The sequence below is a fragment of the Rhopalosiphum maidis genome, chromosome 2, assembly GCF_003676215.2.
Source record: "Rhopalosiphum maidis isolate BTI-1 chromosome 2, ASM367621v3, whole genome shotgun sequence".
In the NCBI taxonomy this organism is placed as follows: domain Eukaryota; kingdom Metazoa; phylum Arthropoda; class Insecta; order Hemiptera; family Aphididae; genus Rhopalosiphum; species Rhopalosiphum maidis.
The window spans coordinates 34,220,318-34,233,890 of record NC_040878.1 but is presented as its reverse complement, the minus strand read 5'-3'; the positions used below and the strand labels follow the sequence as shown (position 1 = coordinate 34,233,890).

General features: G+C 24.6%; 1 protein-coding gene across 1 annotated transcript; it reads left to right on the top strand.

Annotated features, from left to right (window-relative positions):
• The first annotated feature begins 325 nt into the window (after nt 1-325).
• On the top strand, nt 326-13,344 carry LOC113552090 (fatty acyl-CoA reductase wat-like). Its single transcript, XM_026954773.1, has 9 exons — nt 326-443; nt 6,019-6,401; nt 6,729-6,977; nt 7,461-7,606; nt 7,720-7,829; nt 7,912-8,104; nt 11,545-11,787; nt 12,583-12,840; nt 12,976-13,344. Exons 2-9 carry the CDS (start codon nt 6,051-6,053, stop codon nt 13,079-13,081), a joined length of 1,656 nt encoding a protein of 551 aa, XP_026810574.1. The 5' UTR covers nt 326-443; nt 6,019-6,050; the 3' UTR covers nt 13,082-13,344.
• Nucleotides 13,345-13,573: the final 229 nt, after the last annotated feature.

Sequence of the window (13,573 nt, the reverse complement as noted above, 5' to 3'; positions counted from 1 at the left end):
GGAAACAGGAAATAACTATTAACTTGACAAAACTATTTTGGTTAAGAATATTATTTCCATTAGATTTATTATAGAAGTATAGTAATATAATGAATAGTTTCTTGAATATGATATGGATCAAGGAAAATTATAATGTGCCATTGATAATTAAATATTAAAATATCTTTCTATTAAAAAAAAAAAATTATGGTTGAAATGATTTAATAAAATGAAAACAAATTGAAGTATAAAAGTTTTTGATTGATGGAGGGGGGAAAATTATCCTGGAATTCCCACTAAAATACGCGCGCGTTGCGCTTATGATTTTATTAATTCTGCAACCATTCAATGTTGAATATTTGGTCTTCGAACTCGTGATCATTCCGTTGCAGTAGTTCAGTTCGTTAAAGAAGTCTCATTCCAAACGCTTACATAATAACTCCATATTATTTTTTATAAATGAGGTAAGAACTAAATTATATTTCATTAAATGTTTTAAAATAGAAATAATATTTCTTATATAATATTATTTTTATTTGAATCAAATACTAATTATATCTGTTAAATTAATATAAGATAAGTTGTTGTCTAATGTATGAATTTTGATTAATAATTAAGTGATAAGAAAAATTTATATGGATCTTATATTAAATTTTTAAGTTTTTTGACCGATCCTAAAACTTTTTATTAAAAATTTGAAATGAAAAACCGAAAAAAAATATTGAAAATTTCAAATGCCTATAAATAGTTTGAAATTTGTTTAAATATGTTAATACATTTAATAGTGTATAAAAATTATAATATAAGTAACAGTGGAGATTTTCAAGTTCGTACGATTTATATTTTTTGAATTACAACAAAAAAATTAAAATTATTTGATAAAAAATCGTTATTTTACGTGTGAATATTTAATTTTGGAAAAATTTAAACTTAGATGTACGTATAAATATTTTTTGAATTACATTTAAATTAAGGAAAACTTATATGGAACTTTACATTACATTTTCAAATACGAAATAATAATATAAAAAATATACAATTATAATTTTTAACTATAAAATAGTTTGCAATTTTTTTTTTAGGTTTTTGAAAAATTGTAAACGATAAAATTCTAGAACGACTGAAAATATAAAAAAATAGGTATAAAAGAATAATTTGCTTGAATACCACGGAATAAGATAAGGCCTTCCTATCGAAGAAATTACTTAAATGGCAACAATAATATCGTGTTTATATAATAAATTATTGTATAAATAGAAACTGATGAAACCGATTAACACTGACAAAAAAATATATCTATTTGTCAGCTTTAAAAAGACGGTATATGCATAAAATAATATTAAAAACATGGAAATAACAAAATAGCATCGAAACATTCGAAACTTTAAAATATACGTACAAAAATGCTACAAGTCATGAACCTTAGTTATAACCATATAACGATTATGATTTTGTTTGTTAAAATTTTTTTTCCTTAATTGTATTTAAAAGCATGTAGATCTTTTATTTTTGACTAGCCCCTTTCCTTAGTACTTACTAGATTCTAATTTCTACCAGGAACTATTTTCAAAGTTGAAGATAAAAGATTTTTATTGTTGTATAAGGCGGTGATGACACACACACGTTTTAAAAAGAACATAACTTTATAAAATCAACACTTAATCGTTCCGTTCAAGATCCAACCTAATAAACGAATTATAAGCGACATAAGTGAAAATTATGTTAAAATATAAATGCAATAAATTAGTATAATTTATTTAAGTAACAATGATATGAATAAAGGTGCTAAAATAGAAAAAGTCAGGAAACTTTGTTCTGTTGTTAAGTTATCTCGTCTTTGAATACATTATTGCACAGCGTAAAGAAACTCTTAATTTTAAGTTTAATTATAAATCAAGATTAATAAATTACTGGAAAATAATTAAAGCTGTTGGAGGAGCGATCGGTTTTTTGTTGTTTGAATATATAATTTCATCAAATTTGAACTTGTACTGTATTTTTGTACATTTTAACTGGTGCAAAAAAATATATAAGAGATTTTTTATTAACATTTAAAATTTAATACTAATTGAAAAACCTAAAAAAATAAGAAAATTTGTTAAGTTTGTAAATTGTTCAAAAAGAGCCAAAATATTTTGAAAATTATATCATGGTATTATGTTATTAAAAATAGTTCTATAAATATAATAACAATATAAATTGATTTTGTCAAATCTTGGTGCTACGTTAATATCCCCGCACTTTTTTCCCAATTATTAAGAAAGATATAAGAACTAGTATTATTAATATATTGTTATTATTCACTCCACTAAAAATCTAAAATCGTGGAATAAAAAATCTGGGTAGGTAACACATTTGTGGTGATTTTATGGAAAAATAATCGATAATCATAGTTATAATATTACTAGTATTACAATTTACCACATGCACTAATATTAAAAAACAATTATTACATTTTTCAATAAGATTTAGATTTTAGGTGAATTAAAAAGAATGATAAGCATTTAAAATATTTCTAAATATAAATTGAATAGGTAATATAGATAGCTCTGTCATAGATCGTTTTTTAAATGTTACTATGATCATTGACGTAACTAGGTCTAAAATATTAGTGGGGTTGCAGGCCCAAATACTTAATTTAATTTATTTACTTTCGTGCTTTCCAAAACACTAAGAGGATTTTCTGGATTATTTTCATTTCGATAGTAACAATTGTACAAATACGGATAATTTTTTTTGTATATTAAAAATACTATATAAGTTTTTTTATTCATTTTTAATTATCAAAATAAAACTAAAATGTTGGACGGTGACCGCCGCAATGCCACTGGTCGAAGCCGCATGTCCACATAGAATTTATTAGATAAAAATATTTTTATTAAATTAAATAAATATATTGAAAAATAAACTTTAATATTTATAAAATTTACTTATGAATAATTCTGTTATGATAATTCTCTACGTCAAATTGCACAGGATGTATCTCACATTTTCACTATCTTATGCTTATATTATTAAATCTTAAATAATCAAAAAAATGGGGGGGGCTAAATTATATTTTGAGGGGCTAAGCTCCCATAAGTCCCACTCTAGTTGTACTAATGATTTTGATTTATCATTACATTCAAAAATATAATAATACTACTGTAGTATATTAGATCTATCTTGGTCAGCAATCGCTTTTCAGCTTTTCTATAATCAACTTTAATCCCTATTATTTAAATTTAAAATGTAAAAAAAATGAAGTTGATACTTAAAATTCTTGACTTAATTTTAGATTCTGAACGGAGTGTATCAGAATGTATTGATTTTTTAATGATGTATGTTTTTTTTTATTTTTATTTTTTTTTTGTGTGTCAGTCATCACGTTTTGAAATAGTAATAATGCTTCGATTTTTGACTTCAGCCTCTCTTTGAATAGGAAATTTCATCTAGTTAGTACTTTACTGTAACTCAAAGGCAAATCATTGTAAATACTTAAAATTTTCACCAAATGTTTATATTAGCGTTATTTATTTAAGATTAAATTTTGAAAATATTTTGACCTTTTTTACGCTACTTATAGACAATTGAAATTTTCGACTTTTCTAAGTTTTTTTTTCTTGAAATGCAGATAAAAAAAATTCGCTATCCAAAAAATCTTTAAAATTTAATACAATGTTTATTATAAGTTTTACTTATCGTAGTAAAAAAAAATCAAAAATCGTTAGTCACAATTTTTGTTTATAAGCATTTAAAGTTCAAATGTTTACAAAATATATCAAAATCACAAAAATTTGCAAGGAATTTTGAAGTTGAAAATTCATAACATTTTTGTGATTTATACTTAAAATTCAAAAATCCAATACTAGGTTATCCATAAGTTTTCTTTCAAGTAACTGTAAAAAAAAAATTCCAGCGTCAATATAGAAAACATTTTATGAGCGTATGAAATTTAATGTTGTACGAAATCGCGTAAAATAACGATATATTACAATTTAAATATAGGTAATAATATAATATATTCAACAATGATAATCATTGACTGACAAATCATCTCCGTTCAGAATCGTTTTTCGTGTACAATGATACCCGTTATTGCATTCAAATTTAACACATCCATTATAGTGACCAGTGACCTACTCTCCATCTCTACTATACAGCAGAGCGATACCTACTTGCCAACTTTTTTTTTTATTTATGTTGAAAAATGTTCTGTTTCAATACCAAAAAGTTTGCAAATAAAGTACAAGATTTCTCATAAAAATTAAGATTTGAAAATAATTAAATAAAGGTGTACTTAAACTTACTATACAGCAGTACTACTTCCTCGGCTAATTTGGTATAAAATTATAAATAAGCAAAAATAAACCAGATAAATATCGTACTATTATTAGACTGTGGTATAACTAGGAGTATACTTTCTTTGAGGGGGGGGGGTTGGCCAATTAAATAAATATTTTTACTTTTTGTGTCTACAAATGTAGTGGAAAGGAGGTGATCCCTCAACTATTTTACCTATAATACATTTATACGTGTAAATACTATAGGTAAGTTGCAGTTTTTGAAGTCTTGTAGAACTGCTAAATTAGTGAAAACATATTAAGTTAGTACATACTGTACCTTTATTTGTATATTATACTATTCAATATTCATATGTGTATAACATAAAGTAAATATGTAAACTTATTGAATTATACTGATTGCATAAAACGCACACAAGAAATAATGCATAATACTTTTAAAATTAAAAATAAAAGCGTTATAATTTACAATAAATTAATAATGGCCTTCTTTCCACGGCAATAGATAACACCTATGATTATACTGTTGGTTATTAACTAATCTAAATAAATACATTGAATAAGTCACGTAGGTAGGTAAATTATAAATATTTTAGTCATAGAAGTTCATATTTAAGGTTATGTAGTGAAGCAAAGAATGTATTGGTTTTACAGTGTTATCATAAACTATGGCAATATTTGTGGCAACGAGAGCGATTACATGATATAAATTCCTGTTAGAGACAGCTGACGAATCTTATTCGGATTCTTCGGTTACTTCATAACGTTAAAAATAGTCGTGTTTTTCATGAGTTATCGTTTATTAATTATTATAAGTATGACTATACATAATAATAAATATACAATAACATGCTGTCTGCTATTATAAATTGTGAACACCAATTACTGTAATATTTTGCTTGATGATATAACATACGAATTAAGTGTCATGCAAGTTACATTAAATAATTAAACGTAGATCACTATCATAATTAATTACCTATGTAACTTTAAAAGAAAATTCATATAACGTTAAGGAATTAATTATAAGAAAAAAATTATCTTATTATCATTTTCAAATTCTGCCTATAGTGTCGGGAAATCCAATACATTATTATTTATTTTTATATATTTATATAAATTAATGTATTATATAAATATATGATTAAGTACTGGTAAACTTCTATACTTATTAGTTATTATCATAAGTGTCCTATCTGCGGAAAATTTACAGGAAATTCAAAATTATTACACAACAAAAATAATATACAATACATATTAGGTACCTATAAGTTAATTTTGGATAATTTGATTAATTAAAAATTAAAATATTAAAAATTACGTGAAAAACCTTGCATGTCCTATTCCTATCTTCTACATCCTGTGTCCTTCATGCAAACACCAATGTATATAATTAATAATGATATATCATATTATACATTTTTACCTATTAGCAGGTTCATCAGTAAATTGCATTTAATTTTGGATTTGAATTCAGTTGGTATTATGAATATATATATATATATCAGTATTTAACTTGTTATTTCCAATATTAAATGAAAAAGCCTTAGAAAAATATGGTTTTATGGTTAAATATTAATTACCCAAATTTAATAACGATGTAGGTAATTAAAAAGTCATTAGGGTGACAAAAATGATTTTTTTGGTACCTATTTAAAATAATTGTGTTTATTATGAGTTATTGATAAATGATAATTAATAATGAAAAAAATGTTTATTTCTAATTAAATACTATGCGTATTACTTTTTTTTTTAGTTATTTAATCTAAAATTCCACAACAATACAATATGGCTCTTGATTTACATCGTAAGTACATCGAGAAAAAGCAAGACAGTGCACCGTTGGTACCTATCAAAGATATAATAAATTCTAAATACTACTTGGATCCTCTGGAGCTTTTGGGTGAACGGAGCTTTAATGAACCTCGTGAAGTCGATGAGTCGGAAATAGGAAGTCCAATACAAGAATTTTTTCGGGATGCAGTTGTATTTTTAACCGGTGGTACTGGTTTTATGGGCAAGGTTCTAGTGGAAAAGCTACTTAGAACATGTCCCCATATTAAACATATTTATTTGCTGATCCGATCTAAGAAGGGCAAAAACGTCGATCAACGATTGGAAGATATATTTGAAGACAGGGTAAAGATAAATATTGATTGTTATACTCTTTCATTTTTCATAAACGTACATTTAATAAGTTTTGTGATTTGTTTCATAAGTAAAAATATAATGCAGTATTAATTTATTTTTCATTTAATTTTTAATCTCTAAATAAATTGACGATTAATTGCTTCACAGATTGGAAAAAAAAAGTTAAATCAATAATAGACTCGTACAATTATTTATTTGGTATATAAAATCTCCCAACAATAAATTTAAGGTTCAATATTGTATACAAATAAATACAAAAAAGAATTTAAGTGTAATATATTTTTATTAATTATATCAATAATTTTAATTTTATAGCTGTTTAAAAGATTAAAATATGAAGTACCCAAGTATTATCATAAAGTTTCTGGAGTAGCCGGTGATTGTGGTTTACCTGGTTTGGGATTGAGTGTAAGCACTCGAAATACATTAATTAACGAAGTAAACATAATTTTCCACGGAGCAGCTACTGTGCGTTTTGATGAACATATTCGTGTAGCTATGAACATAAATGTTTCTGGAACAAGAGAATTAATAAGTTTGGCCAGGAATATAACCAAATTAAAGGTAAAACTAAAATGTAATGAATATATAATATTGGTAATGTATGACCAAGTTATATTTTTATAGGATGAGTTACGTACTTAATAGTTTATATTACACTATATTCGCATTTGAAAAAAGTATTTTTTAACTAATAATTCAAAATTTAAATAATCTATATACCCAATACTTCATTATTGAGTCTTATACTGTATGTATTGAAAGTTTGGTATCACTGCAGTAAGAATTGTTATTATTATTATAATGATTTATTTGTGATTAATGTTATTGTTCTTATAAGAAAGAAAAAAGAATGTTCTTTCATGAACGGTATTGAGTAATAAAAAATGTGTAGTATATTAGAGTTATAAGTGTATTATTAATGTAGAGCAAATTAACAAAAATAAGTACTAGGTATGATTTTGTTTCTAAACAGGTTTTATAACTTTTAAACGAATCTAAATATTATGAACATTGAACTTTTACTATGATTTCCAAATCAATTAGGTCATAGCACATATTTCTACTGCATTTTCAAACTGCAACCGAATGCATATCGATGAACAATTTTATGATCCTAGTGCTGATTATAATGATGTATTGAAATTGATTTCTTCTACCGACGATCAAACACTTAATGATATGACTAGCAAGTAAGACTATCATTAATACATTTTTATCTTATAGGAGTAATAACCTATAATAATATTACATCAATATCAATAATTTTATCATAAAATTAAAAATAATATTTATTACTTTTAAGAATCATTGGCGATTTACCAAATACTTATTCTTTTACAAAATGTTTGGCAGAAGATGCTATTCGAAAAGAAGCACAAGATCTTCCAATATTAGTTTTCCGACCCACTGTGGGTATGTATAAAAATATAATCATTTGCTTTTGTGTTGTAATTACGTTAGTACAATATTATTAACTCATTACCTATTTGTTTAGTGGTAGGTACTTACCGGGAACCAGTTAGAGGTTGGATAGATAATGTATATGGACCAACAGGAATCGTAGTGGGAGCTGGTACTGGAGTATTACATACATATTATCTTGATTCCAATATTGTAACTGATATAATTCCCGTTGACATTGTTGTAAACGCTCTCATATGTGCTACTTATAAAACAGCAACCAGCAGGTATGTTTTATTGAAATTTCAATAAATATAATTCTTTTTATTTGTCGTGTAAAAAGTTAAACAATATTTGTTTAATTTAATGGATTCTATATAGATTTTTTTAAAAAAAAACTGTTAAAATATATTACGTAATATATCAACAAGTATATGAATGTGCAATGTAATATAGATTACATTTTTGTTTAGTTGTCATCTTTAGCGATTATTACAACAAATAGTTTATAACGTATTTATCTAAATAATATATCTAAGTAGATACAAACGAAGAGAGAAAGTAGGTAAATTGTGATAAACAATGAATATTAAAAATGTTTATTACTGCATTACGTAATACATTTAAGGTAAGGTTAAACAAAAAAAAGAATTAAGGAAGTCGCTCTGCTACATAAGTAGTAGATTTTTAGTGAGCTTTGTTATTGAGTTTATGATAATAGAAGTATTAAACTTGAGTTCAACGATAAATCATTGATTACGAAAAACTGTTTTGAGCGGAGATGGTGTGTCAATCTCTGTTTATAAATATATTTTATACATAAATTAGGTCAAGCTATTTGACATAGCAAACATTTTTTTTTCATCAATTTTCATTAAAAAAAAAAAATTGAAAATGTTTATAAAAGCTCAACATCTTATGAATTTTTAACTAAAAAATAAGTTGACAATGTTCACAATTTTTACAAAATTTGTTAAACCTCTAACATCAAACACTTATAAGAAGTTATTGTAGATTTACGCTTATTTTTTTATTTCCAATATAAGCAACAATCTATGAGAAACCTGTATAAAATATTTTATCAAAATTTTTAGAAAAAAAATAAAAAAATATATATCATGACTATAATTAGCTCAATAAAGGTTAATCATTTTTTAATTAAACAAAATAAAAAAATCGGTAATGTCAATAACTAGTTTTGCGTAATAATTCGCAGTTTTCCTTATTATTTTTTTCTGTAAACGTATCGTAATTTAAACAGGATAGTGCAAGACAAGGCTTATGTAATTAACAATGTGTGAACTATAAGAGGTGGTTGTGAAAGTGTTGGCATTTTGGTCTGAACCATGATAATTGTTAATGTTTATTTGAATGACATTCAATTTAGGAACACTTTATTTTAAAATGCAACACTATAATGTCTATATCTGTTTACTGACCAGATAAACCATTAAGAAGAATGCTGTGTAATCATCTCTGTTGCATGCACAATATTGTTGGTAACTTTATGCAGGTTATATTATTTTTAGCATACTGGCATATGTTAATAACAAATTATGTCAATTTTAACCACAAATCATGGGAAGATTTATTTGTTATATCTTATGAGTTCTAATAATTTATGAAACATATAGAAAATAGAATTGTTGTTTTATAGTAGAGATCTCTGAGATCTCTCTATAACCCAGAAGATATTTATATTTAAAAATATATATCCAGATCTTAAAGGGCAAGAATAATGGCCAGACGAGATGCTCGCAAGACAAACATTATGATTTACGGATTACAGCAGGCCTTGTTCCTTCAATTTAAATAACAATTTACAATGATGAAAAAGAAAAATTTATTAAAAATGTAAATTTTGTTCACTGAAAATGTCCACCTGAAAAGGTGTAATACAATAGATTATATTATGTGTTAATGTCTGGTTTTATTTCGTGGCAACTTTAGATTGGGCAAACATAACTTATATAATAATTGATAGCTATAACTTATAATAAATTATATGAAATGTTAACCATGGAGTTAAGCAAATTCTCTAAAATAATACTAAATTATCGTATACCTACAGCTAACCTAACCAACTAACTTGTTAACTAAAGTATAACAATATTTACTATGTATAAATAAATTCAAAACGAAATATATTTTCATTTATTAATGAAAAAATTATTTATATTCTGAGCGATGTAGGTATGTATTACAATATTCATAATTTTAATAAGTTAATAGTGATATCATGTATCATAAATTTAATCATATAGATATTATAGGTTAAAAGTCACGATTTAAAAGTTTAATAGAAATATATTATAAAGATCATTTTTTTTTATACCTACAGAAAATTGAAGTTGAATACACATTTAGTCCATGCTTGTAACGTTTTTGTAAAAATTGAAAAAACTACTAAAATATTAGTAAAATTAATTTTTAAGAAATTCAGAGAATAATAACTATAAACACGGAGCGATTTAATTGTACGCGGTCGTGGTTTTTATCTGCGGCGGATAATCGTCTACAACTAAACACGGGTTATTAAAATAGGTATATGCATACGGAAAAATCGAATCACGCAGCCGACTACTTTGATCTAAGCGTGTTTAATTTTCAGGTGAACGCGATATAAATAATCCGATAATATTAAACCGCCTATTTCAAATGGACTTGTTCAGACGTGGCTGCGTTGACCACCGCGATCCGCTAGCGAATACTGAATTTCCATTTGTGAAAAAACCTCTAGTGTAGTAACATAACAATAACTCAGGTGTAATGCCTGGTTTTTGTTTTTGTAGCATGTTTTAGTTTACATATAATCAAATAAAACTTGTATGAGGGGGAGTTTCACAGAACGCTTATTTCTGGAATCGATAAGATCTTAATAAGTATTAAGACAATACCACATGATTTTTTATGCAACGTTGTCATTATATTTGTTTGTTTTAGTAACTGGTTAAATTATAATATAATTTATTATATGCACATATTGTATTTACATAAATGTATTATATTATAATAAAAGTAAAGTAGTTTTATCTAAAGGTAAAAAGAACTTAGAAGTCAAGAAAACCAGTGTCAAGTATTTATTTATTATTTATAAAAGCAAAATAATAATTTGAAAATAATTTTTTTTTAATTTTCGTTACTTAGTCAGTGAAAACAAATATAAGCGCTGCTCATTCAGTGGAAATTTTTATTAATTTGACTAAGATAAAATACTTTTTTTGAGTGGGCCAAGACGTTATTTATGTTTGAGTTTATGTTCACTATCCCTATACATAAAAATATCAGGAAGGTGTATAACAATATGAAATAACTATAAAAAAGTATTATAATATTACATAAAAAAATTAATTAATTATATTTTAAGTTTTCGTATTCGAATCTGTGATGGCTTATAACTGTTTTTTGTAACCTATTATAAATAATAATTTTCATATAACATAACATTACTTATTACTAAGTGAAAATTCGACACAAGACTCAGTTTCTGTATCATATCAGGTTTAAAAAAAATTATTGTATAACATTTATTGAACGATATTAATATTATTTTTAGATTGTGTATATATATGCATTATTTTTTATGATAATTATTAGTAGTTATGTTAATATTATTATAAATTTTATGTAAATATTCAAATCAATGATATTATTATTATAAATATTTCTGAATTAAATGTATTGTACAGTTAAAATATTTTCTATTCGTCCTACGTTTTGTTTGCAGGAAGTATGATGAAATACCAATATATACATGTTCAAGTTCAAGGCAAAAACCAATTAAATGGAATCAATTTATGGAGTTAAATAAACGTTATGGTATTTACTGGCCTACAATTCGGGCGATTTGGTATTACTCGTTTTGGGTTACTAAAAATCCATTTTTATACGCAATGTTAAATTTTTTCTGTCACATTGTGCCTGGCTATACACTAGACACATTGGCACGTTTTGTTGGACAAAAACCAATGTTAGTAATGATTTAAATAAATAAAATGTAGGTAATAGGGGATGTATTTAAGTGTTACGTGTACACATTTATTATTTTGAAAAGTCGACTCTTTTTAAATTATAAAAATTATTTGTTATTGCAATACAATATTTTGAAAATAAATTATATTTTCATATTTTTTAGGCTATAGTTTTTATGTTTTTGAATGTCAATACATACTTTTAGTTTTATATTCCAAAGCAACATATTTTTTCGATACATAAAAATCAAATTTAAAACGAGTAGTTTATTAGTTAAAAGTATTTAAAGTTAAGATGAATGGAGTTGTAGTCGATCAACATTTTATTGTTCAATGCGTCACTTTACTGTACTACTCCGCATATCTATGAATAATTTTTAGTAATTAACTAGGTACCAACTCTTTTGAGATTTGATTTTTATGTAACAAAATGCTCCAAAAAATATTGTTTTTGAATGGAATATGAAATTAAAAGTGTATGTTGTTTTTCAAAAAAATATATAAATAAAAATTATATAAAAAATTATTTTGCAATGATGTGCAATTATGTAAAAAAAGGGATTTTTTTTAAAAAAGTTAAACATTTTTTAAAATGATTAGTGTAGACACTTAAATAGATTACCTTGTACATATATAATGAAGGTATAATATATTATAGCTTTGTATAATATTATTAGTCGTGATTTTACAATTACTATTTTATAGCTTGCCAATTAGTGGTAATTAGTTTAAATGATATAGTTTTATTTAAAAAAAATAATATAACTATATTATTGTATCTATATTTAAAATAGATTGATGAATATTTATAAGAAGATTGATAAAGTACGTGATATATTAGCCTATTTTTCTGACAAAGAATGGACGTTCATTAATGATCGATTACTGGCGTTATGGGATACTCTTGATAGTCAAGATCAAGAATTATTCAATTTTGACATACATCAATTATCATGGGATTATTTTTGTCAGGCACTCTGTCTTGGTTTAAGAGTTTATCTCGTAAAAGATGATATACATACATTGCCTGCGGCTAGAAAAAAATGGGAAAAGTAAGTAATACAACTTATAAAAATATATTTATTTTTAAAATTAATATTATTTAAATTTTTTATAGATTGTTTATTATTCATTCGATTTATATATTTTTTAAATTTATCTAACCATAATTGTATTATTATTTTCAGATTATACATAGCACATAATATTCTGTTATTAATTGTGTACGGAATCGCGTTGTATTGTATTTGGTTAATTATAACTGTACCACTAAAATTTACTGGGCTAATGTAAAAAAGTTTACGGAGATTTAAACCATAAACGTTTACTTAATGTATAATCAAGTAAATATTTATAGGTATTGATTTATATGATGACTGTTAAATTCAAGTCGGGGTAAGGTGACTATTGTAATTTTCTCTTTAAATTGATTAGTTCTTATTGATAGATAAGTTGAAATAGCTCAAACTTTGTGTAAGTATATGATACGTCATTTATTATTACTTTTGAAAGTCATAGAAAAAATGTAAATAAATAATACGTAATAAAAGTTAACTAAGCCGTTTTTCGTTTTAAAATCAATTTTAAACATTTAAAATAGTATTATTTATAAATATAGTATATTTATTTTATATTTTTCTATCAAATTAAAATTATTTTAATAATGTTGTATACTGTAATACATTTTAAATATTTTATTAGTTTATATATATACTAATTTATTATCTCTTAATAGTACTGTTAACTACACTGTAAATGACTACACGTCACTATTCTTTAACAGTA